At 49.0% G+C, this 26,032-nt stretch overlaps 1 protein-coding gene across 1 annotated transcript; it reads left to right on the forward strand.

Moving 5' to 3' along the window:
• Positions 1-9,759: 9,759 nt before the first annotated feature.
• On the forward strand, positions 9,760-25,573 carry LGALS3 (galectin 3). Its single transcript, XM_065403834.1, has 6 exons — positions 9,760-9,819; positions 18,792-18,813; positions 20,662-21,024; positions 21,910-21,998; positions 23,174-23,342; positions 25,288-25,573. The coding sequence occupies exons 2-6, from the start codon at positions 18,796-18,798 to the stop codon at positions 25,441-25,443; spliced, it is 795 nt and encodes a 264-aa protein (XP_065259906.1). The 5' UTR covers positions 9,760-9,819; positions 18,792-18,795; the 3' UTR covers positions 25,444-25,573.
• Positions 25,574-26,032: the final 459 nt, after the last annotated feature.

Consider the following 26,032-nt stretch of genomic DNA (forward strand, 5'->3'; position numbering starts at 1 on the left):
TGTTAATAGTGCACAATAACACTCTGGGACAATTCAAGGCAGAGAAGTGATAACTGTGAATCATAATATTTTTTGGAAGTGGTTTTTGTGTTTCTCTGGCAGCAAACCACTGATTCTATTTCTTATTCCCAGGAGACAAAGCTTAACAATGACAACAGCCACGCCTAGGAATGTGACCACATGAGTACGGATCCGGTGAGTCATGCTATCTAAGGCAAAGTACACAATACACACTGTTAGTTCTCTCTAGACCAAATAGTTCTGTGTGCAGAGGGCTGGTGGAATCGAGCCCTGTAATAGCTACAGGGCCATCGGCTCCCTGCTTCTAGGCAGTGCTGTTTATTGTAGCAAAAGGAAAAATGAACCAAAAGCTGAGGGTTTGGTTCATATTTCAATTTTCATCAAAAATTTTCTTTAACTTTTTTTTGGGTTTTCATCAAAAACAAAAAACAAAGCTGGTTTCTGTTTTGTTTTGCTTTTGTTAAAAACTGGGGGGAGAGGGGGGAATCAGGTTGGGGTTTTCAATGAAAACCTGAAAATGTTCAGCCCCACAGGCATTTTTTGTGAAAAGTGCGTTTGTCAAACATGCCCTTTTCTGTTGGGGGGGCGGGGGAAGGAAGGCATTTTAATGGAACACTTTGGCCCTGCTCTAGTTAATGTTCACAAGGGATGAATGGCATTGGTGCCTATGCCACAAGGTTTTGTGCACACTAGTTTGTAACATGGTTGGCTCTGAACATGTCCTCGTACACCCTGGTTAATACTTACTCAAAGGCCCTGATTCAGGATAGCTCTTACGCATATGCTCAAGCGCTACACTGACTAGAGAGGCTTTCCTAAATCAGGGCCTAAACGCTATTCACTTTTGCCTGGGCTGCCACAGGTTGTCTTTGTGCAACATTGCCTTTGCATATTTAACCCTGCCTGTGTTACTGGTTTGGCTGGTTCTCATTTCTCCCAGCTTTCCATCCAGCAGAAAAATCCCAGGATGCAGTGACACATGTGCCTCCTCTAGGCACTTTCACCCCTGCTTAGGCAGTAGGGGACAGCTCCCCTGATTGTCCCAGCATGCACCAATGCCAGTGAGCTTTAGGTGTGTGTGTGCATGCAAACATGGCTGCATTGTGGAAAAAGTTGTTGTAAGTAGAAAATTCAAATCCCAATTTCCAAATTATTAACATGCAGCCAAACCTCCAGCCCTGCTCTACCTCCCTCTAGCTGGCCCCCTTTAGGGCAGAGATACCCCACATAGAGCTGTGCTCAGGGCCGGCTCCAGGGTTTTGGCCGCCCCAAGCAGCCAAAAAAAAAAAAAAAAGCCCTGATCGCAATCTGCGGCGGCAATTCGGCGGGAGGTCCTTCGCTCCGAGCGGGAGTGAGGGACCGTTCGCCGAATTGCCGCCGAATAGCTGGACGTGCCGCCCCTCTCCGGAGTGGCCGCCCCAAGCACCTGCTTGCCAGGCTGGTGCCTGGAGCCGGCCCTGGCTGTGCTCCATGATTTGCAAAGCTTACGGACCCCCTGCATGAATTCCCATGTGCAAACAAGCCCTGTGCAATGGAACCACACTACACTTATTCACCCTATCGAATTTTTGCTGCTGACCTAGTATGTAATTGTGAGGTGGTGCATTAATTTAGATGAAATATATGGGCCCAAAAGTCAAAGGTGTTAACATAACCCAGTCACTGTCCAACATTAACCAATTTTAAACAAGGTTTGGGATGCAGAGACCTCAGCCTGCCTGGTGCCATGGCAAACACGCCATTAACAAGCCTTGTAACCTTTTGTTAAAGACACAGAAAAGAAGGCACAACGGTTAAGACATTTGAACTCTAAAGTAGTAAATAAGGCTTTCATGTCCACAACATCCTTTGTTCCCTTTCCCTTTAGCTGGAGAGAGTTTTCGAAGTAAAAATCCCTTTGTTTGACAGTCTCTTAGATGGGAATAACTCTCTGTTGGGTAAAAGGGAAGTTAGTTGAGATGAGCTGGAGCCAGGGGTCTTGGAACAATTTGTATAGTGGGGGTGCTAAGAGTCATTGAACCAAACTGAAAACTCTGTGGATGATGGAAACCACTTCAAGCCAGGGGGTGCGGCCACACCCCGAGTTCCAACACCTATGGCTGGAGCTGCCGCTGTTGTTGTTAAAGACAAATCCCATTTAATCCCAGGTGGAGCCGATACAGGTGGCAATGTTATCTGGGTCTCTCTCTCTCTCTCTAGCCTGGTTTGGTCAGGACGTCTCAGGATTAGGATGTCGAAGGTCCAGAGTCTCAGAAGAGGTGGGGGTGGCAGTCTTGACGGTGAAGCATGGTTCAGCAGCCTCTGTCTGTTCTTCCTTATTGTCCCCCCAAAGTCTTTCTTTCAGGACCTGCGGTGGGGTGTCTGCCACACATCAGGCCTGAAGGGGTTAAGGTGGCTAGGTGGGCCAATTAACTGCTTAGGCTGCACATGGAGGAGGAAGAGGAGCCAGGAAGCAATGAGAACTAATTAGAGATGAAGTTCAGCTGGGGAGGAACAGGAGGGGCCTGTATAAAGCCCATCAGCTGAGAGCAGGAAGGGGTTGGGTAGGCCAATTGCCCTTATGTTCTGTCTGGCTAAAATTATGATGATAATGGTGACAGAAAGATTGGTGGCCTGGTTGGAAAATAATGGCATTACAGATAAGGTGCAGAGTGGTTTTAGGAGAGGAAGCTGCTCCTTGCTAAATGGGAAAAGGGAATACCAAAAAGTATGAGGCACAAGGGCTCCATGATAGCGGTCTTTCTAGATACTGAAAACAGGGCCGGCTCTAGGCACCAGCAAAACAAGCTGGTGCTTGGGGCAGCACATTTTTAGGGGCGGCATGGCCGGCGCCAGAATGCCGCCCCTAAAAATGTGCCCCGGCCGCCCTAGCTCACCTCCACTGCTGCTGCCACGGCGCGCGAAACAGCTGATTCGCGCGCCGCGGCCGCTCGGAGTCTCCCCCTCCCTCCCAGGCTCTCAAACCTGGGAGGGAGGGGGAGATCCCGAGCGGCCGCTGCTCCCCCTCCCTCCCAGACTTGAGAGCCTGGGAGGGAGGGGGAGAAGCGGCGCCCGTGCCTTGGCCACTCGGAGTCTCCCCCTCCCTCCCAGGCTCTCAAACCTGGGAGGGAGGGGGAGACTCCGAGTGGCCGCGGCGCGGGCGCCGCTTCTCCCCCTCCCTCACTCCCTCCTAGGCTTGAGAGCCTGGGGAGAGGAGGCAGGCTGGGGATTTGGGGAAGGGGCGGAGTTGAGGCAGGGCCGGGGGTGGGGTAATTAAAAAACGGGGGGGGGGGGGCGGCCAAAATTGTTTTTGCTTTGGGCAGCAAAAATCCTAGAGCCGGCCCTGACTGAAAAGGCATATGACATGCGATGGAGGGAAGGCTTGCTGTACAAAGTAGGTGCACTAGGGATAAGGGGAAGAATGTATGGATGGATTAGAGAATTTTTGAGTAAAAGGACCATGCAGGTCTGAGGTGGGAAAGTTACGTCAAATTTATATAATATTAAAAATGGTACACTACAGGGAAGTGTTATCAGCCTGACCTTAATTAATATTATGGTCTAGTTATTACTTAGTCCTGCCTTGAGTGCAGGGGACTGGACTAGATGACCTTTGAGGTCCCTTCCGGTGCTACACTTCTGTGATTGTAAGTGATCTCACAAAACAAATAAGTGCCAGAGTAGTGTCACTCTGTTCACAGATGATTGTGATCTGTGCGTTAGGAGCAGGAATATTGAGGTGTCAGAAAAGAGAATCAACAAAGCATTAAAAGAGACCTCTGACAGGGGAAATGCCTGGGGTTTCAAGTTTTCCACTGCTAACATAAGAACATAAGAACATAAGAACGTCTGTACCGGGTCAGACCAAAGGTCCATCTAGCCCAGTATCCTGTCTACCGACAGTGGCCAATGCCAGGTGCCCCAGAGGGAGTGAACCTAACAGGCAATGATCAAGTGATCTCTCTCCTGCCATCCATCTCCACCCTCTGACAGACAGAGGCTAGGGACACCATTCCTTACCCGTCCTGGCTAATAGCCATTAATGGACTTAACCACCATGAATTTATCCAGTTCTCTTTTAAACTCTGTTATAGTCCTAGCCTTCACAACCTCCTCAGGTAAGGAGTTCCACAAGTTGACTGTGCGCTGCGTGAAGAAGAACTTCCTTTTATTTGTTTTAAACCTGCTGCCTATTAATTTCATTTGATGACCCCTAGTTCTTGTATTATGGGAATAAGTAAATAACTTTTCCTTATCCACTTTCTCCACATCACTCATGATTTTATATACCTCTATCATATCCCCCCTTAGTCTCCTCTTTTCCAAGCTGAAGAGTCCTAGCCTCTTTAATCTCTCCTCATATGGGACCCGTTCCAAACCCTTAATCATTTTAGTTGCCCTTTTCTGAACCTTTTCTAGTGCCAGTATATCTTTTTTGAGATGAGGAGACCACATCTGTACGCAGTATGCGAGATGAGGGCGTACCATTGATTTATATAAGGGCAATAATATATTCTCAGACTTATTCTCTATCCCCTTTTTAATGATTCCTAACATCCTGTTTGCTTTTCTGACCGCCTCTGCACACTGCGTGGACATTTTCAGAGAACTATCCACAATGACTCCAAGATCTTTTTCCTGACTTGTTGTAGCTAAATTAGCCCCCATCATATTGTATGTATAGTTGGGGTTATTTTTTCCAATGTGCATTACTTTACATTTATCCACATTAAATTTCATTTGCCTTTTTGTTGCCCAATCACTTAGTTTTGTGAGATCTTTTTGAAGTTCTTCACAGTCTGCTTTGGACTTAACTATCTTTAGCAGTTTAGTATCATCTGCAAACTTTGCCACCTCACTGTTTACCCCTTTCTCCAGATCATTTATGAATAAGTTGAATAGGATCGGTCCGAGGACTGACCCTTGTGGAACACCACTAGTTACCCCTCTCCATTCTGAGAATTTACCATTAATTCCTACCCTTTGTTCCCTGTCTTTTAACCAGTTCTCAATCCATGAAAGGACCTTCCCTTTTATCCCATGGCAGCTTAATTTACATAAGAGCCTTTGGTGAGGGACCTTGTCAAAGGCTTTCTGGAAATCTAAGTACACTATGTCCACTGGATCCCCCTTGTCCACATGTTTGTTGACCCCTTCAAAGAATTCTAATAGATTAGTAAGACACGATTTCCCTTTACAGAAACCATGTTGACTATTGCTCAACAGTTTATGTTTTTCTATGTGTCGGACAATTTTATTCTTAACTATTGTTTCGACTAATTTGCCCGGTACAGACGTTAGACTTACCGGTCTGTAATTGCCGGGATCACCTCTAGAGCCCTTTTTAAATATTGGCGTTACATTAGCTAACTTCCAGTCATTGGGTACAGAAGCTGATTTAAAGGACAGGTTACAAACCTTAGTTAACAGTTCCGCAACTTCACATTTGAGTTCTTTGCTAAAACCAAAGGACTGATCTTTACAAAAAGGAAAGTTACAAAGGAATGTAAATGGTATCTGTATGGAGAACGAATAGATATAGTTAAAAGGTTTAAATTCTTAGGGGTAATCATAGAATCATAGGACTGCACTCAAGGCAGGACTAAGTATTATCTAGACCATTCCTGACAGGTGTTTGTCCAACCTGCTCTTAAAAATCTCCAATGATGGAGATTCCACAACCTCCCTAGGCAATTTATTCCAGTGCTTAGCCACTCTGTTTTTCCTAATGTCCAACCTAAACCGCCCTTGCTACAATTTAAATCCATTGCTTCTTGTCCTATCCTAGGGGGTGAGGGATAGCTCAGTGGTTTGAACATTGGCCTGCTAAACCCAGGGTTATGAGTTTAATCCTTGAGGGGGCCATTTAGCAAGCAGCAGGGGACAAAAAAACCTGTTAGGGACAGTACTTGGTCCTGCTAGTGAAGGCAGGGGACTGGACTCAATGACCTTTCAAGGTCCCTTCCAGTTCTATGAGATAGGCAAATCTCCATATTATATTATTATTATCCTCAGAAGTTAAAAAAAACAATTTTTCTCCCTCCTCCTTGTAACAACCTTTTATGTACTTGAAAACTGTTATGTCCCCTCTAATTCTTCTCTTCTCCAGACTAAACAAACCCTATTTTTTCAATCTTCCTCATAGGTCATGCTTTCTAGACCTTTAATCATTTTTGTTGCTCTTCTCTGGACTTTCTCCAATTTGTCCACATCTTTCCTGAAATGTGGCGCCCAGAACTGGACACAATACTCCAGTTGAGGCCTAATCAGTGCGGAGTAGAGCGGAAGAATTACTTCTCATGTCTTGCTTACAACACTCCTGCTAATACATCCCAGAATGATACTTGCTTTTTTTGCAACAGCGTTACACTGTTGACTCATATTTAGCTTGTGATCCACTATGACCCCCAGATCCCTTTCCACAGTTCTCCTTCCTAGGCAGTCATTTCCCATTTTGTATGTGTGCAACTGATTGTTCCTTCCTACATGGAGTACTTTGCGTTTGTCCTTATTGAATTTCATCCTATTTACTTCAGACCATTTCTCCAGTTTGTCCAAATCATTTTGAATTTTAATCCTATCTTCCAAAGCACTTGCAGCCCCTCCTAGCTTGGTATCGTCAGCAAACTTGTGTACTCTCTATGCCATTATCTAAATCATTGATGAAGATATTGAACAGAACCGGATCCAGAAACGATTCCTGCGGGACCCCACTCATTATTCCCTTCCAGCATGACTGTGAACCACTGATAACTACTTTCTGGGAATGATTTTCCAACCAGTTATGCACCCACCTTATAGTAGCTCCATCTAGGTGGTATTTCCCTAGTTTGTTTATGAGAAGGTCATGCGAGACTGTGTCAAAAGCCTTACTAAAGTCAAGATATACCATGTCTACCACTTCCCCCCATCCACAAGGCTTTGTTACCCTGTCAAAAAAAGCTATCAGTTTGGTTTGACATGATTTGTTCTTGACAAATCCATGCTGACAGTTATTTATCACCTCATTATCTTCTAGGTGTTTGCAAATTGATTGCTTAATTATTTGCTCCATTATCTTTCCGGGGACAGAAGTTAAGATGACTGGTCTGTAATTCCCCGGGTTGTCTTTATTTCCCTTTTTCTAGATGGGCACTATATTTGCCCTTTCCCTGTCTTCTGGACTGCCTCCCATCTTCCATGACTTGTCAAAGATAATTGCTAATGGCTCAGCTATCTCCTCAGTCAGCTCCTTGAGTATTCTAGGATGCATTTCATCAGGCCCTGGTGATTTGAAGACATCTAACTTGTCTAAGTAATTTTTTACTTGTTCTTTCCCTATTTTCCCTATTTTCGACTCTGATCCTCCCACTTTTTGCTGGGGTGGACCCCGCCCCCTTCCCTTTGTCTTCCCCCCTAGGCCCCACCCCTGGCCAGGCCAGTGTGGACCCCTTCCAGGGAGCCTGGCCAGTTGTGGGAGGGCTGAGAGCCCGGCCATGATAAGAGTTGCACGGGCAGCTGTGGGGAGCTGCGGCGGTGTGGACCCTCCACCTGCCCTATTCGGGAGATCCGGGGGGTGGGGACACGGGCAGGGGGCTGATTTCAGCCCCACCCCACCCCAGGCAAGGGGGAACGGGCTCCCTGATCCTGCTCCGGCTTCCAGCTTGGCCAGGGGCGGGTCCTCAGGGGGCGGGGTCCCCCCAGCCCCTCACTTTTGGGAAGGCTCCGACACCCTTGGGACATTGTGGCTTAAACAAGACTCTTTTTCAAATAAATAGACACAAAGATGGACTATGTGCACTCAGTAAGGTGGCCCCTTTTCTGGGTATGTTGGGGCTTTGATAAAGAAAGGGAGGAATTCAAACATCTTAAGGTTAAAAAAATTACATTGTTATTTAGTAAAAGCATCGGGGAAATGGAGTGTTATTAGAAAGGGGCTGCTGTATTACCTGAAAGACACAGGGTGCAGAGCAAGAGGATATAATCTGCAAATATTGAGGAATTATAGTTGGTGGTGACTATAGACTATTTAGTTAAGTCTGCTTTGCCCTAAAAAAAAAAGAAAAAAGAGTGAAGGCCAGGTAGGAAGTAGCCCATGGGGATACAGCAGTAAGGTTTAGGACTGTGCAGCTCTTGATGGCGTATTGTAGGGTCCCTGGGCTGGAACCCAGTATAGAGGGTGGGCCTGGGTTCCCCTATCAGCCACTGTGGAAGTGGCACTGTTAAGGAGCAGTGGGTCATCATGAGAGACTTTGATACATGCACCCCCCCACACCCCCCCGGAAGGGGGAAATTACAGTGACCTGGCCAGAGGGCCACGCCACAAAATGGGAGCACTTGAGTCCTGAAAGAGCGAGACTGAGAGAAGCGACGGAGTGAGCAACCGCAGGAAGGGGCATCACACGGGCAGAGCTAATCCCCAGATGTGGCCAGAAGCAGGCGCTCCAACGGTGAGTAGAGCATCTGTGACAGGGCACCAAGAGGGAGTGCTGAGTGGAATAACCCATCCCCTTATTATTTTGGCCACAAATTAGGCCTTGTTTCCAACACAATACTTTTAGTTTATTAATTTCCGGACCCACATTTTCTTATTTACCAAGCATGATCTTAACACACTCCTTCAGTTAGATCAGTGGGCTTTTTTGTTTGGACTAATTCCGTTTTTCTCTCTGGCTTTCTTGCGCCTCCTTATAACATTCTTTATTAAAAATAGCTTGATCTACTTTTCATGGTCAATTGCCAAGCAGGCAAAAACTTCTAGGCCCAGTTGTCACAAAAGACTATTATCGCTGGAGGTGCTGATATGGACCCTCCCCCCCGCCCATAGTGTTTGAGCTCCCTGACTTAGGGCGGAAGGTCTATTGACACACACAGTCAGTGAGTTATGGATTGCAGTTGAGAAGCAGGACAGTCGTGGGCATATTGTTGGTTTTGTTACTCAGCAACAATGCCTGGGCACAGCCAGTTTAGCTTGCACAACATGGAAGGTGACCTGCGATGGGGAAAAATGGGTTTGGTGCCCTTTTTTTGCTTCTTTCTGATGAAGGAAGGGAGGGCTGAAAGGTGTGGGTTTTCAGATTATTTTTTGACATGAGAAATTCAGGCCTGTTTTTGCGGAGGGCTGGGGAAGCAGTTGGGTTCTCTGACCCCACAGAGCTTTGCATTTACATTAGGAAACGTTCCTGTGTTTGAACCTGGCTGGGAGCGCTTGAGTTAGGTGGCACAATGCTGAAGGCAGCATCACTAGCTCAGGTTCTCCCCCTCAATACGAAGAGAAGCCCACAGCTACCCTGGAGGCCGGAGCTGATTAATTCAGAGGGAAACTGATTTTTATTCACTCTGTTTAAAACATGGGGGCTTGTTCATTAACACCTATTTCACACAGATGCTTAATGAACAGTGGGGAAGGAAAACTCCCCTTATTAGAGTCCATCCATGCCCCAGCCAGTACTTTTTCTCAAGTGCGCTTCAGTCTGAGGGACAGCTCCCATTTCAAGTCCCCAAACCCCTCCCTCTGGGTGTTGACCGTTATCGATACCCCCAGCAACAAAAACGCACATGAAGTTGGAGGCAGGGCAGGAAGGACTCCCATAGCAACAGCCCGGCAGTTTCCTTCCTTCATCATTTGTTGGAGTCCCTGGTTTGGGGCCTTCCCTGTGTCCCACCTTCTGCTCCACCCCATTGGCCATGGAGGGCTGAGTCCTGCCCCGTCTCCAAGCGCTAAGGAAACTCCCTGCTTGCTCCTTTGGCTCTTCCAAAGGAGGGAGACTTCCAGAGAGGACAGAGACGTGCAGGCTTGACGGTCCCGATACTCCTAAGGGAAGGGAAGCGACGCGAAAGGTAACAGCGTTCTCAGGCCTTGTGCCCATCACAGAGAGGGCGGGGATCCTGCTTCTGCCCCTCTTTGTAGATTAGCTTTCCAGTCCCCGCTCTGCAAAGCTGGAAGGGGGGAGAGGAGAGCTGGGGCAGGAGCCCAGCCCGGTGTCTACACGCGCGCCCTAGCCCTGGCCAGCGCTGTACCCCCAACACGCCGCGGGGGTGCACGGGCAGGCGCCAGATCGCCGACGTTCAGAGCGCGAGTGGCTCGTGTGGACAAGGTTCAGCTTTCGCAGCCCGTCCTGCTCTGCTGCTCCTGCGGTGGGTCCCCCCCTTTTCCTGCCCCGGCAGAGAGCTGCAGGCACTGGGCGGCGATCCGTCCCGACCCCCTGCCGGCGGGGCAGCCGCTTTCCCGCACCGAGCTGGTGGCTTCGCCCTCCCACCTGCCCCCAAGGAGGCTCCACAAAGTCCCCCACGGTCCAGCAGCTCTCGCTGGCCCCGGCTCCCCCCCGCACACTGGCTCCGGCTCCGGTTCTTCCAGCGGTTGCCGGGGCAGAATCCGATCCGGTTCGGCGGCCGCTGGGCGGAGCCGGGCCGCCCCTGCTCCCCGGCAGCTCCCTGAGCCGCCCGCCAGCCCGCGGTCCGCAGCAGCCGGCAGGTGAGCGGGGCCGGGGGCGCAGCCTCCCCCTGGGGCCGGGCTGCCAGCGGGGCGGGGCGGCCCCTGCTCCCCGGGGAGGTGCCCGCCCGCTGCCCAGGAGCTGTCCCGGGGGAAGGGGGGGCTGCCTGCCAGGGCGCTGGGGTCCGCCCTGGTCCTCACCCCGCCCCGCAGCGAAGGCAGCCCCTGCCCAAGTGGGATGTCGCTTGTGCCGCTGTTCAGCCAGCGGTAGCCCCCACTGAGCCTCCAGCGGATGAGGGATCCCCAGAGGCCCCTGTATGGTGCTGCCCAGCCGCTGCTCTGTGACCCCTCCCCCCATTTCTCACATGGGGAAACTGAGGCACGGAGGAGGTAAGTGACTTGCCCGTGACAGGATTAAAATCAGTCCGGGCCCTGTGTCTAGTCCATGGAATCTGCCCCTCAACTAAACCATTGGGCCGTTCTGTGGGGCGAATGTAAATCCTCTGTTTCCCCCTCTTCGGTCCCCCACTTGTGGGAGTGTGACTAGCACCAATGAATAGCAATAGGAACCAGCCACCTGGCTGTGGTTTCAGGCGGTTACATCCAGAGTCAACACTTCTGTTAAATCTGTTGTAGTAATGAAAGGTTGCTTGGAAATAGAAGCAGCTGTATAATCCCTATGCATTGTGTGTGTATAGTAGGTGTGTGCCCCTCCCTCTGGTGTGTGTGTGCAGTAGGTGTGTATCGCTCCCTATCCATTGTGTATCCCTCTCTGCTTTTCCTCTCCTCCACTCCCTATAGCTACACAAGCCTTTTAGCTGATGAGATTCAGGAATATTAAAATGGCCACATTTCGGTGCCTTTCAGTAGGAGCAGGATCGAACATTGATATTCATGTTTATGTTTGGTTGTGAGATGTGTAGCCTAGGATGGTGGTTCTCAGCTTTTTCCATATCGGGGTCCACCTTTCAACACTGCAATCCCCTGCCCTCTAGCTGGGATCCCTCCTGGCAGGGTGGTCACGCCCACCCACGCTGAGAATTCATGCCCGAAGACACAGACTGGAAACTAATGCGTGTGTCCTAAAATTGAAGACCTCTGCTAGTGTAACACCCCGGGGTGTAGATGTAACCACACAAGCTGGGGATTTAAAAGGTTCTTAAATCAGTGTTAACTTGTCCACGTTGTGGGTACCTTATAGTAAGTAGCAGCTAGTAATAAACACTCTGAGCATGCGATGTGAATGCCAGGAACGCTGATCATTTCATTTCCTGGCATTCCTGTGTTCATTGCAGCCTGACGGCTGTGTTAGCCGAGGGTTTTGTACTGAATTCTCTTTTCTGAAAATGGAGGCAGGCAGGTGGGCATACTGCGGGGCAATCGAGTGATTGGGTTCACCTCAAACTTTCCAAAATACAAAGGTCTGATGCCAAGCATGGAAAGGGTCAGGCCACGAGGGGAGATTTGGGGGGAGCTATGAGTGGAAAAAGTGGTTCTAATGAACGTTGTCATGTGACTTTAATCCCGGTGCTTCTGAATCTTCACCCTCCCTTGGGTGCGTGCGTGTACACACAGAGCTGGAGCAGTGAGTGGGCGGGAAAGCGGCCCGCAGGGTGAGGGATCTCAAAGGGACATTCTGTTTCCTGCAGCAGCAGCTGTGCCAGGCAGCCAAAGAGCAGAGTGGCAGCTGCTTGTCACAGCATGCAGCGTGAGGAAGGAGTGCTGAGATGGCCAGGGGTGCTGATGGTGGAGTTGCTGCAGAGCCGTCTGTGGGGGTGGGGCTCTATTACCAGAGGATTCCCGGTGCTTTTGAGACAATCCTTTGATGGCGCCTAGCTCATGGCGCATTGAAACCCAAGGGTTAATTAGAGTTTTCGCTATGGCTCTGAAAACCACAATAGCCTTTGCTGACAAAACATTATCATCTATGCAGAGCTAGGTTCAAATATCAAACAAAACATTCCTGTAGCCATGAGGAGATGTGAGGAGTTGTTGGTCTACACAGAGCACGAGGAAGGGATGTTGCCAACTCTCTCAGCTTTATCATGAGTCTCAGGATATTTGGTGTCTCTGCCTAAAGCCCCAGCTCTGGGAGTCACGTGACGATGTGAGAATTGGATTCCATTTGAAACAGGAAGCTTCTAGCCCAGGGGTGGCCAACCTGAGCCTGAGAAGGAGCCAGAATTTACCAATGTACATTGCCAAAGAGCCACAGTAATATGTCAGCAGCCCCCCATCAGCTCCCCTCCGGCTTCCAGTGCCTCCCACCCACCGGCAGCCCTGTCGATCAGCGCTTCCCCCTCCCTCCCCATCAGCTGTTTCGTGGTGTGCAGGAGGCTCTGGGGGGGAGAGGGGAGGAGCGAGGGCACTGCAGGCTCAGAGGAGGGGGCGGGAAGGGGTGGAGAGGGGGTAGGGCCTGTGGCAGAGCCCGGGGTTGAGCAGTGAGCACCCCCCGGCACATTGGAAAGTTGGCGCCTGTAGCTCCAGCCCCGGAGTCGGTGCCTATACAAGGAGCCACATAGTAACTTCTGAAGAGCTGCATGTGGCTCCGGAGCCACAGGTTGGGCACCCCTGATCTAGCCCTTACAGCTGCAGAGAAAATCCTAAAAATGTGAATACTAAAGATGCAAAAAGCAGAAGGCAAATACAAAGACCTCCAAAAGGAATATTTGTCTTAAAAATTAAGATTTAAAAAAAAAGTGTCCTGATTTTAGGGGGCCCTGATCATTGGTTTAGGAACACTCAGGTTGGCAGTACTGATAAGGGCAAAAATTCTCAGAATCTGTGTAGCAGATGGGCCAGATCTCTAGTGGCATCATTATGGTGATGCCTCTCAGGATGGGAATCTTGTTCCACTGCTTTTCCCCTTTCCCTGAGACTCTTCCGCCCCTCTCCCCCCCCCCCCCCCCGTTGACATACAAAATGTAAGGCCCCAATCATCTGCACATGGAATCCTCACTGACTTTAGTAAGCGTTTACTATTTACTAATTGCATCCAGCGGTAGCTTGGTACCTCACAATGCAGGCTTGCAAGATAGGGCCCGAAGGGCTTGTGTTGACTTCAGTGGGCTTTGGATCAGACATCCAGGCCTCGTGGTATTGATTTGTCAGAGACAAAACACCCCCCCCAGCCTGGCACAGGGCAGACAGACAAACGCCACCTGGGCTGGATTAACAGCGCCACCCAGCAAACTCGACCTGCAGGCTGGCTGTCTAGCAGCTTGAGAACTCAGCCTCCGGCTCTGTGTTGTAACTTGCAGTGTTCAGGAGGAGGAGGAGTCTGCCAGTCTCAGCAACAACACAGCAGAGCTGGAGAGCTTCGTGCAAACCTCCAGGGGGGAGGGGAAGAAATTGGGACCTAAATAATTTGTGCCCCTTTTCAGTAGTGCTTTGGCCCATGCTTTTAACCAGGGGAAGGAGTTGTCGTTTGTGCTTCATTCCATCCAGCGTAGGGTGACCAGACAGCAAATGTGAAAAATCGGGACGGGGGGTGGGGGGTAATAGGAGCCTATGTAAGAAAAAGACCCAAAAATCGTGACTGTCCCTATAAAATCGGGACATCTGGTCACCCTAGTTCAGCGGTTTGCCCCCGAGCTCTACTGAGAGCATTTGGATGTCCATGCTGAACGCAAGGGAAGCCCCACTCTGAAGTAGCTGTGCTACTGGTTCTGTTCCACTGCAGCTCTGACGTTCCCTCCTCCTTCCGAGGCTGCTGTCCCATCATCTTGTCCCAAAGGGACTGGACATCCTGTGTGACCTTGGCCAAATCACTTCTCCCCGCCCCTCATCGGGCCTCAGTTTCCCCTCCCATCTTTTGTCTCTCTTAGTTGTTTAGGTTGTAAACGGTTCCAGATAGGAATCGTCTCTCACTATGGGCTTCTCTATGCTAGAAAAGTGGGTTGAGGTTAGGTTGGAGTGTGTTAATTAACCTGCACTTATCCACAACACGTCCTCGTGTGGCTGCATTGCAATATCCCTAGCCTTCCCAGAGCAGGTCCAAATGTCCCCATTATTCTAGCATAGACCCACCCTAGGTTTGTGTACAGCCCCTAGCACAAGGGGCCCCCTGAGATCATTTGGATCTTCCAGGTGCTTCCATTAATACAGATCAATAATTGTGTTGCTCAGAGGGCAATTTTTGCGCAAACACTTGTGCTTCCAGTTGATTGAATTAATGCATTCAAATGTGTTTTGCATGGTGCATTTCTAGCATCTGTGAGTGTGCAAACATCGCAGATCCCAGAGTGTGCGCACTGAGAAGTGGAGGCTCTCCTATTCCATGAGTTGTAGCATTGTGGCCGTAATGGTAGTACTCTTAGGCCTTGGCTACTCTTGGGAATTCACTCTGAGGGGAATAGCTTGCAGTGCTGCGAGCGAGCGTGCAGCGCTGCAGGCACTGATTACACTGGCGCTTTACAGCGCTGCACTCGCTGCGCTTGGGGGGGGGAGGCGTTTTCACACCCCTGAGCGCAGCAAGTTGCAGCGCTGTACAGCGCCAGTGTAGCCAAGGCCTTAAACACTGACTTGCATAATGATCAACTCTCCTGTGGATGGATCCGGTGATGGGATCCGTTTCTGGTGAGAGGAAGTCAGAATTACTGTGTATCCCTGTTTGTGTTCATTTAGACAGCAATCTTCAAGGCACGTGCGGTGAGGGTCTACTGCAGGGGTGGGCAAACTTTTTGGCCCGAGGGTCACATCTGGATATGGAAATTGTATGATGGGCCATGAATGCTCACAAAATTGGGGGTTGGGGTGCGGGAGGGGGTGAGGGCTCTGGGGTAGGGCCAAAAATGAGGAGTTGAGGGTATGGGAGATGGTTCCGAGCTGGGGCAGGGGTTTGGGGTTCAGGGAGGGGGTTCTGACTGGGGGTGCAGGCTCTGGGGTGGGGCTGGGGGGTTGGGGGTGCAGGAGGGTGCTCCGGGCTGGGACCGAGGGGTTTGGAGGGCGGGAGGGGGATCAGGGCTGGGGCAGGGGGTTGGGGCACAGGAGGGGGTCAGGGATGCACGCTCCAGGTGCTTCCCGCAAGCAGCTCCCGGAAGCAGTAGCATGTTCCCCTCCAGCTCCTACACAGAGGGGCAGCCAGGTAACTCTGCGCAGCGCCCTGTCCGCAGGTGCCACCCCTGCAGCTCCCATTGGCTGCGGTTCCCGGCCAATGGGAGTTGCAGGGGCAGTGCTTGGGGCAGAGGCAGTGTGCGGAGCCCCCTGGCTGCCCCTAGGCGTAGGAGCTGGGGGGTGGACATGCCGCTGCTTCCGGGAGCCGCGTGGTGCCACGGCACGTGCAGAGTGGGGCAAGCCCCCGACCCCGCTCCCCAGCTGGAGTGCCGGAGTAGGGCAAGCTCTGGACCCTGCTCCCTGGCGGGAGCTCAAGGGCCGGATTAAAACGTCTGAAGGGCCGGATGCAGCCCCCGGGCTGTAGTTTGCCAACCCTGGTCTACTGCATCGTTGTTGTTTGCGTAACGGTAGCATGTAGGAGCCCTGGTCAAGGACCAGGACCCCAGTGTGCTAGGTGCTGTCCAAACACAGAACAAAAAGACAGTCAGGACCAAACAAAATAACTGCCCCCACATTACTGTCTGCGTTGCAGTGATTCCTGTTTACGGCAGAGGATGTACGTGCAGTTCAGCTAAGCAGCTAACAAAGACGTTCTCTGTCCCAGCTCAGTGCCAGTGTAACTATTTTGGTTGCTGGGTAAATTTAATTCTTTCCTTTGCTGGCCTCAGTGCTGCTCATGGTTAGAGCCCGAATCATGTTTACAGCCTGATTTTGGTTCCCTTTGGTAGAATTGTTCACCTAAAAATCAGGTGCAGTTTTGAGTGGCAGGGACGTACAATATGACTGATGCTCTATTAACAACGTAGGAGCTCTCTCTGAAGTCAGTGGGAATTTTGCAGCTAGTATACTGCTAGAGAGGCAGTGTAGCCTAGTGGCTAGAGCACTGGCCTGGGACTCAAAGGACCTAAGTTTATTCCTGGCTCTGCCACTGCCATTGTCCTGCCGGGTGACTTTGGGCAAGTCACTTCACGGCTCTGTGCCTCAGTTTCCCTGTCTGTAAAATGGCAATAATGATACCTCCTTTGTAAAGCAGTTTTGATGAAAAGCGCAAGACAAAGCTGGGAATTTTTTCACTGTACAGCATTATGTGACACTCTGAGATAAGCTAGTCGTATGCCATAACCAAACTTTCTTTATTATTAATGGAAGGAGAATCCTACTCCATCTGAGAGCAGTTGATCAAAATGGGTGAAGTCCTGACTCATATTTGTGCCACGCCTTAGCTGAAGGCTACACAGATCAGCCAGGCGTTCTACCAAGAGAGGTTACTATGGAGATATCCCTGAACTTAATTTTTTTTTTTTTAAATAAAAATCCATTACGTAGTTTGTGGTTTTTGCTCCAGAAACTTTGGGCTGCCTTTTTTTTTTTAGTATGTCGAAACATCCACTGTGGTGGGGGATGGGAGGTGAATAGTCTCTGGGTTTTGTATTTGTGTCTCCTAGGATAAGAGTCACAACCACTCACGTGACAAACGTAAATGAAAACTTGTTATGCGTCTGAATTATTGAAACAAGCCATTGTGCGACTTAAAATGCAGCTACAGTCAGGGGAAAGAATGAAATAAAACGGCACCTTCTTATTGCACAAAGCTGCTGCGTGTCTGAGGCAGGTCTGCCCACTTCACTAACACAAACCATCTTCTCCAGCGCACGGCTGGAGCGTGCTGCATTCTGTTCTGCCTAATGCATGACGCTGAATTCCTCTCACATGCTGTTTGCTCCGGTTTCTGAACCTTACTTGTCCGTATTGGTCTAAACCAGACACTTGCAATTCCTCCAGGCAGAGACTTTGTCTTGCTACGTGACTGTAAAGTGTCCTGCATTCCTGTAGCACTATAAAAATAATAATTAGAATGCTAGCAAATCTCTGGTTGCAAAATCTGCATTCCGGGAGGCAAGAAGAACAGAGTCGGTGGGGTTTCTTTCATTTCTTCCTATTGAGTTTTCAATTTGGCAGAAGTCTCGATTTGCAAAGATAAACTTGATGTGGTCCTTATTTACAGACTGAATATGGAGCTTTGATGCTATTTATGTCTGTAACTATAACTGTGTGTTACCACTTACTGATACAAATCTATTTCCAACTGTTATGGCCGGAGGAAAACATTGTGATGAAAAGTATTTGACAAAAAGGAAAACTTAAAGCTGACTACTCTAAGTGCAGCTCTGTCTTTTGCTGCTTATACACTGCGCAGGGCCAGATTCTGATTTCTGTAACATTGATGTAGAGCCAGAGTCACTTCATTGACTTCAGGGGCGTTACTCTGGACTTACACCGATGTCACAAATTTGGTGTCTAGGATATTGGAACTGGCTTTACACTTTATCAGGACTGGCAGCCATTCAAAAAATACATAAAGAAATCAGAACACAGTTTGTGGAAAGGCTGAAATCTTGTTACCTAACAAAGATTCAGTAAGAAACTGTCAGTACAAAAATCATCTCAAGTGCAAATTATAGTTATCTGGAAAATGACAGCCAATAGAAACACAGATATTACGGCCTGTCTGATTTTTTTCATACTGTCGATTTGAGAGATCCATTAATTAAAAGGACTCCCGTCTGTTGGAAAGACAGAAATTCAGCCATGCTTGTTCTCTCACTGTGGTCCTGATTCAGCAATATACATGTGCTTAATTTTGAGATCATTGGGATTACTCTGGTGTTTAAGGATGTGCTGAACCAGGACTTGTGTAACTGAATAAGCTGCTGTACACGACTGCTATGTGTTTAAACAGTATTTCCTTCACTGGATTTTAAGCCCCCACATATGATACACTTCAGATTGGCGTCCATCTCTCCAGGAAAGATAACCGTATTGATTCAAGTCCCGTACAGCAAAGCCCTTGCCAAGATAATGGCCCTTGCATGCATATCTCACAATGTAGTAACTATCCATTTAATTTGCAGTCCTTGAGCACTGAAGATTCCAGTGATGATTAGCCTCCTTCCCATTAAGGTCTCGACCCTCAGGGTTAATATAGAAAATAACATCATCTAAATAAGGGGGCACTAATTTTAAACATCAGTCCAGGTACAGCAGTGTAACATCTAGTATGGTACTGATATCTTCCTGTTTAATTTTTAGATAACAATGTTTCATATAGATGTCATTAGTCCTTGCTGTAGTTAAGAGACATTCACTCTGGAAGTAGCAATACTTTGAGGTGAAAAGTTGGCAGGCAAGACATAGGGGATATATTCTTCAGGACTTATTAAATATAAACCCGTGTGACTTTTAAAAATGCAATGCTGAGATCTGTATCTTGTAGATGGAATGTGGGAAAAATAAGTATTAACTGTCTCCTTTGTCTTTGTTTCAGGAAAATGGCAGACGGTTTTTCTGTAAGTTCTGACTTTTTAAACAAAATTCACGATCTTTGAGCATTATAAATGATGTTGCCTTGTACTAAAGCGTACAGTTTGTGTGGAAGCTAGAATTTCTCATCTTTTCTAAGCTGTATAGAACTCCTCAAAACTAAATTCAACTCTTAATCTGTACATTTAGTGCTGAAATAATCCCTCCTGGACATCTCAGGTTGGGCACCCAAAATCACCGGCTGCTCATGAATATTTAGGGTTGTGTGCACTGTCCCTGCTCTCATTGACTTCAATGGGAAGATTCTCATTGGTGTCAGTGGGAGTGGGCCCAGGCTCATGGCCATTATTCTGGCTTTCAATTGTATGTTTATTACCATAAACACCACACAGTGCAGCTTGCTGGAGTGTGGTGCTTCCCAGGGGGGTGAGGCACCTTGCTACCACCTGCCCTTAGCATGAGGGAGGCTTGTCTGTGCCTACTCTGGATCCACTGGCCTCTTGCAACGCAAGCTGCCTTCCAGGCCTCTGCAGGCCTTGTGTTCTCTGGACAGGTTAGCAACCCCCAACTCCTCAGAGTGTCCCTCTGAAGTGCCCAGTCCCTGATCCACTGAACACTCCCAGAACTCTCTGCAGGCCTTGTGTTCTCTGGACAGGTTAGCAACCCCCAACTCCTCAGAGTGTCCCTCTGAAGTGCCCAGTCCCTGATCCACTGAACACTCCCAGAACTCTCAGGTCCTCTACTCCCAAGGGAATAGCACACACCAGCGTACAAGATTCAATGCCGGATCATCAGTCTGCTGAAAACACAGCACTTAGATACATTTATAGTGAAAACAAGGATAAGTTTATCATCAAAGAGCAGATAGTAAGTAAGAATATTGGAAACAAATGGTTACATATAAAACAAAATTATAACATGCTTTCTAGAGCTTAAACTTAACTCACAAGACTTTTTCTGTCTCAACAGGATAACTTACTCTAAGTCCTTTTCCCACTGTTTTCAGCCAGGATGGCTGAGATCCTGTTTCAAAAGATCAAGCCTGTTGGCAACGTGCCTTCACAGGTTGAAGGCTGCCAGAGCATCTTTCTGCACCTTCCCCCCACAAATATACCAGAACAGATCTTTGAGATTCATCTGAAAACTGGGGTCCCTCCTCAATTTGCCTCTTCCTGTTAATTTCCTTCTGAAGTCTCCACAAGCTCTTCATTAGCATTTGACTCAGTGTGTTAATAGACTTCTACTGTAAGACACACAATGGTCCAGCAGGGAGATAAACATCTCCTCTTCCTGTCTGGAGAAATTTGCCTCAAGGGACGCTACCTTTGAGTGCTCTGCCTTTAACTACAAGGTCTAGAGAACATAATTTGCTGCATATATGTGTAACTCTTCACATTTTCCATACATAAATCCCATGATGATGATGATGACCAGTGTGCCACAGGTTTTTCATTAGAGACCTTATATGACATTATTTTGGTGAACCCAGGGGATCCCCGTGCCCTCTGCCAGTTGGCATCCAGAGTCTTTGGGTCTTATAGAGAAACTCCAGAGTAGCCTGTACTCCAAGCCAATGTCCCCTTCTTTCTAACCTCCCTAGGGCTCTCTCTCCAATCCCACTCCATGCCACTCTGGATCTCAAGGCTCTGTTCAGTGACAGGCCAGACCCTGTAGTTCGTGAAACACATTCCAAACCCCCTCTCCTGGTCAAGAAGTAGAATGATAATGACCCTGCTGTTCGATGTTCTGGCCTCTGCCTGTCCTTTCTCCCCATAAAGCACCAAGAGACACAAGCATGTAAGGAATCAAAACAGACTCACGTTGGCTGGCAGGATGCAATGGCAGCATACTGACGATGTTTGTCTTCCATCCAGTTATCTGATGCTTTAGCTGGAGCCGGTAACACAAACCCAAATGCTCCTCCAAACCAAGGCTGGCCTGCTGGTCCCTGGGGAAATCAACCTGTTGGTCCGGGGGCGTATCCTGGAGCGCCGGGAGCCTATCCTGGAGCGCCGGGGGCGTATCCTGGAGCGCCGGGAGCCTATCCTGGAGCACCGGGGGCGTATCCTGGAGCGCCGGGAGCCTATCCTGGAGCGCCGGGGGCGTATCCTGGAGCACCGGGGGCCTATCCTGGAGCGCCGGGGGCCTATCCTGGAGCGCCGGGGGCCTATCCTGGAGCACCACCTGCCCCTGGACAACCCCCAAGTGGACCTGGAGCACCTCCTACTGCACCACAAGTTGGACCTGGATTTGGATCTGTCCCTCAGCCAGGGGGACCTACTGCTCCACTGGTGACAGCTATATAATTTTTGAATAGCTTCCAGTTCTTAGACAATCTGCAGTGTCTGATAGGTTGAGAACAGGAGGGACCTGGCTGACTGAGAATGCAGTAGTGTGTGAATTAGGAACCGGAGCACATGGGGCTCAATCTTGCAAGGTGCAGAATCCTTCCTGGAAGGTGCAAAGTGCCCTCCTGTCTCCCAGCATCCATAGGCATTGAGAGTACTCGGGCCCCTACAGGATCAGGCCCATAGTGCTGTCACCCAGCCCTTTAGAGCGCTGGTGTTACTGCCTGGGAGGTGGAAGTGCCAGTGTGCATCCCTGCTCCTTCATGGTGAGTAAGGAGATGTTACAGAGCTGGGATCTTGCTGGAAGAAACTGATAGCTCTGAAAAACACCACGCTCCTTGTTGTCACCTTGCATCTAAATTAGCCCTGAACATTTTCATTCCTGAGGAACAATCCACTATTGCAATTTCTAAAGCAAACTTCCCAGAAAATATGTTAGTTATTCCCTTTTGTTCCAGGCAAACTTGGTTCCTTGACAGAGATCTTAAGTCATTAGCTCCCAGCTACATTTATACTGTAAAGCACCAGTAACTGGGAAGTCTTCAGTCAGCGTCCCTTTAATGCTAGGGAGGGGCGAGAGGGGCTCAGGGGTAGCTTTCCTGCGTGGGTCAGGCAGCCGGGTGTCTAACAGTCTCCTGAGGAGCCTGTTGTGTTCCTCTGATCACTATCAAGTTATGAGAACTTAGGATTTGTCTGTGTATTTTTATATATGTGGTTTTAAATGTCGGCTCCGAGTCCGGTTCTTGCTAATGAAACGTCCATGTTCTTTCACAGAGAGTCCCCTTTGACCTGCCCTTGCAGACTGGCCTCGTGCCTCGCTTCTTGATAACCATCGTGGGGACAGTGAATCCAAACCCCAGCAGGTAAAGTGAGCCAGAGCAAGGAGCGTCCCCAACGGAGCCAGGGTGACGATGCGGGGAGAGGAAGGGGCGAGGACAGAGCCTCTTCCAGCCACGCTGCCCACTGCAGCGCAGCAGCTGCCTGGGAGAGTGTCTGGCTGTGGCAGCAGCAGGTTGCCCCCTGCCCAGGCTCAGCATCTGGGGGCAGGAGACGACTCTGAGCGTGCCCGGGGGTGGGGGCTCCAACTCGCTCAGCCGCTGTCCTGGAAGCCAACCCCGGGCAGGAGGCAGCGCGCTGGGAGAGCAGCCGAACATGCCGGGGGGAGCTGGCCCAGCGGGAAGACAGAGCCCCCCCCCCGCCCCTGCCAATGTGGAATGGGGAGGGGACAGGGAGAGCACAGGGGCCCCAGGCAGGGCGGAGGCACAGGGGGAGGTCACGTATCCTCCCCTTTGGGCAGGGACCAGTCATCATCTGTAATCTGAACTACACTTCCCTGTTTGCTGTTTTATGCTAACTCAGTGCAGCCTCTGCTTCCTATGAATTGCCCAATGTGTCCTTTCATTAAGCAGAAGTTTCTCAAACTATCCCTTATAAGTGCAAACTGGCGTGTGGAAGGGGCTATTGAAGCAGCAATTCAGATGAGGAGTTCACGGGGGAAGCTATGAGTATGGGGCAGGAACAGTCAGCCAGTCAGAGTGCAGTGTCTAGTGTGCTGTGGTTGTAATTTTAGACACACATAGGGTGACCAGACAGCAAGTGTGAAAAATTGGGCCGGGGGTGGGGGGCAATAGGAGCCTACATAAGAAAAAGACCCAAAAATCAGGACTGTCCCTATAAAATCGGGACATCTGGTCACCCTAGACACACAGGGAGTTGCTGATATGCCAAGTCAGTGAAAGCAGGACCCCGGGCTGCCTGTTTCATTACGACTGTGTAACTTGCATTCAGGTACCACTCTCCTGAAAGATGAATGTCCTTTTTGGCAGGACAGAAGTTTCTTGGCTTTCTGCTTTTGAACGTTGCCTAAGCTGTACTAGAGTCAGTGCCGCCAGAAACGTACAACCTTGTTTTCATGACTTACTCCTCCGCTTTCTGTGACTAAAGGCAACCGCTGTAGGAAATAGCCTACGAGCTGCACCACAATAGAGTTCAGGGGTTGTGGAAAGAGCAGTTCTCTATCTCTTGCCCTCTCTTACAGATTTTCACTGGATTTCAAGAAAGGGCATGACGTCGCCTTCCACTTTAATCCCCGCTTCAACGAGGACAACAGACAAGTCATTGTCTGTAATTCACTGATTCAGAATAACTGGGGAAAGGAGGAGAGAACCGCTCCCAGGTTTCCATTTGAAGCTGGCAAACCTTTTAAGGTACAAGCTAAACTTTACCCAGCAGGCCTGGTGACTGGTATACCTGGTGCTGCACAAACTTTAAATGTGTATTTTCTAAATATCCGCTTCTAAATGCCATATATTGGACAGGAGTGTTCACTGACTCCAGTGCCCCACTGCAAAAAGGGCACCACCGTGGTACTAACTGGCCCTTGTCTTTAGCAATCAAAGGGAATGGGCATAAACAAGAATCTGCCCTTTCAGCCCTATAGCTGGACCTTCCAGCAGCCCTGGGAGACTCACATGGCTATTGTCCCTTTTGGTGACTAGAGGACTTAAATCGCCAGGGCTGTCATGCTGGTACCTTTCAACAGCACTACATTCAAAAGCCACATGCGTGTTAAATTCCTTCTGATGCCAAGACTGTGTGTAAAAGCAATAGCAGTAGCTGCTCTGTGGTGCGGTGTGACAGATACGACCAGGTTCCCTACCAGCCAGAGCTGGCCATAGCAGGACAAGCTAAGGGCCATGGAGTAAAGGCTGTGCTGCTTGCACAAAGGAGAAAGTCCAGTGAGTCTGGTTATAAAGAAACTTGCTTTAGTAAAAGCAGCAAAGAGTCCTGTAGCACCTTATAGATTAACAGACATATTGGAGCACAAGCTTTCGTGGGCGAATACCCACTTCGTCGGATGCATGTAGTAAGGGGCATGTTAAGATGGGTCTTACCTTAACTGGCAACTTTATAAAATGTATCCGTTCCATAACTTTCTCAACCGCTCCTGCCAAGGCTCAGGGCATAGCTTTTACCCCGTCAAACCCTCTCCACCCCCCACCCCCCCACCCCCATTCATGTTGCCTCTCTTTAAGAGTTACTAATTGGGTTGCTACACAGAGCTGTAATCATAGCCTTGTGATGCAGATCAGGGAGGTCTCCCAGCAGACCACAGGGAAAGCCAGCTGATGCAGAAAACTGCTGGTCAAGGAACCCTTTCTACAGAACAGTCTAGTGGTTAGTCAAAGCCAGGCTGACAAGGTCAAGGTGCTGCAACCTCTCAAGGGTTAGCAGGTCCTTGCCACTCTCACAGGGACTGGGGCATAGTATCAAAGGGATGCACCTTTGCCCCACCTGGCTAGCTAACACAGGGAAAAGTCTCTACTATAGGAAGCAAATGTCCTGTTACCATTGATTTGCTTTGATTTTGTGGTGGTTTGGTGGATAAAAATAACAAGCCCTGAAGCAAGTCCTTCTAAGGCCCTGAAGCTTGGAGGGTTTTTTCCCTTCCCTAGCTGGTGAAACAGCTCCCCAGTTTACACATCGCTACTGGAACATGTGGAAGTAGAGTTACAGTATCCAGGGCCCCTGCTCGCTCAATGTTTAAAACAGCCTTGCAAAGCTCTACTCGACACAGGCAAGTAAAACAGCAGGTTGTTGAGCAGGTGTCTGGACTGCTAGATATTCTTGACCATTTTACAAGGGAGCTTGGGCTTTAACAGGGAACTGTAACTCCCGGGATAGCATGCAGTGATACAGGTGGTGGACAAGACTCAAGCAAATGTTACTGAACTAGTCCTTATAAGGGAGAAGGGACTGAACCAACACTTGGCTTCAATTAGGGAAAAGAGATGCAGAATTAAGTGCTTATGAAAGGTATCAGAGGTTGACAATGAGGTCCCCCGTCCACAGAACTGGCACAGCATGGATGTCAGCCTCACTGCAAAGCTTTCCCACCAGCTCTGGAGGGACACTTTAATCTGAATCTTTGGTTAGTGGAATGGCAGCAGAAAGGCAAATGGCCATTTTTTGCAATAGACACTTACCCTCACAGTGCCAACTTGTTTTACATCCACTGCTAGCTGCTGCCAGCATGACAATGGTATTCGCCTAGACTTGATTCAGAACAGTGTCTATAGTCCCTGTAGCCTGAGACCTAGTCCCTGAAACAAATGCCACATTAAACTCATCTGCTTGACTCACATTTTTCAGATCCACATTCTGTGCGAGACGGATCATTTCAAGGTAGCGGTCAATGATGCTCACTTGCTGCAGTTCAGCTACCGGCTGAAGAACCTGAATGAAATCACCAAACTCAGCATTGCTGGGGACATCTCTCTCACCAGTGTTACACCTGCTATGATATGAGTGGGGTTTTGTAGTGTAACCTTCACACCAAGAAACATACTCTGGCCATTTCTTGAATAGCAGTTAACCTTAAAAAAAAATAAAGATTGCTGGCTTCATTTATCCTTTGTACAATAAACTTAATAAAATACTTGTACTAGAAGTGAAATTTGCTTTCGTTATTTAAAAAGGGTATCAGAAAATGGGTACAAAAAGCTTTCCTAGCAAGTCGCGGAAGTTTAAATATGGCAAGTATTTAGGTAAATGCATATTAAAGGCCCGAAGGGGTGTCTACCAAAGGACAGAATAGATGAACGAGAGCTTTGGCATGGGCCCACCCAGAGAAGAAGTGAGGACCTCATTGGAAGAACAGCCTGATGCATGTGACCATTGGTCCCATGAGTAAAAGGAACAGCCAGGTCAGGATTTCCCTATCAGACGCCTGATTGGGATGTGAATCTTCATGTTGTTTTAAACTGGCTCTGGGCAGAATCTGACTCCACACTAACTGATACAGAAGTAAAGCTCAACCATGCTCAGGATATCAATATTGGTCATGGTTTGGTCACCTCCTCTGAGGGATGTCACTAGGATCACTTTTCTTCCACAT

The sequence above is a fragment of the Emys orbicularis genome, chromosome 4 (genome assembly GCF_028017835.1).
Source record: "Emys orbicularis isolate rEmyOrb1 chromosome 4, rEmyOrb1.hap1, whole genome shotgun sequence".
Taxonomy (NCBI): Eukaryota; Metazoa; Chordata; order Testudines; family Emydidae; genus Emys; species Emys orbicularis.

What these genes read in the sequence shown, in the direction of transcription:
- LGALS3 (XM_065403834.1), top strand. An exon ending in GTGAATCCAAACCCCAGCAG is followed by an intron (nt 21,999 to 23,173) that starts GTAAAGTGAGCC and finishes CCTCTCTTACAG; the next exon opens with ATTTTCACTGGATTTCAAGA. An exon ending in AAGCTGGCAAACCTTTTAAG is followed by an intron (nt 23,343 to 25,287) that starts GTACAAGCTAAA and finishes CACATTTTTCAG; the next exon opens with ATCCACATTCTGTGCGAGAC.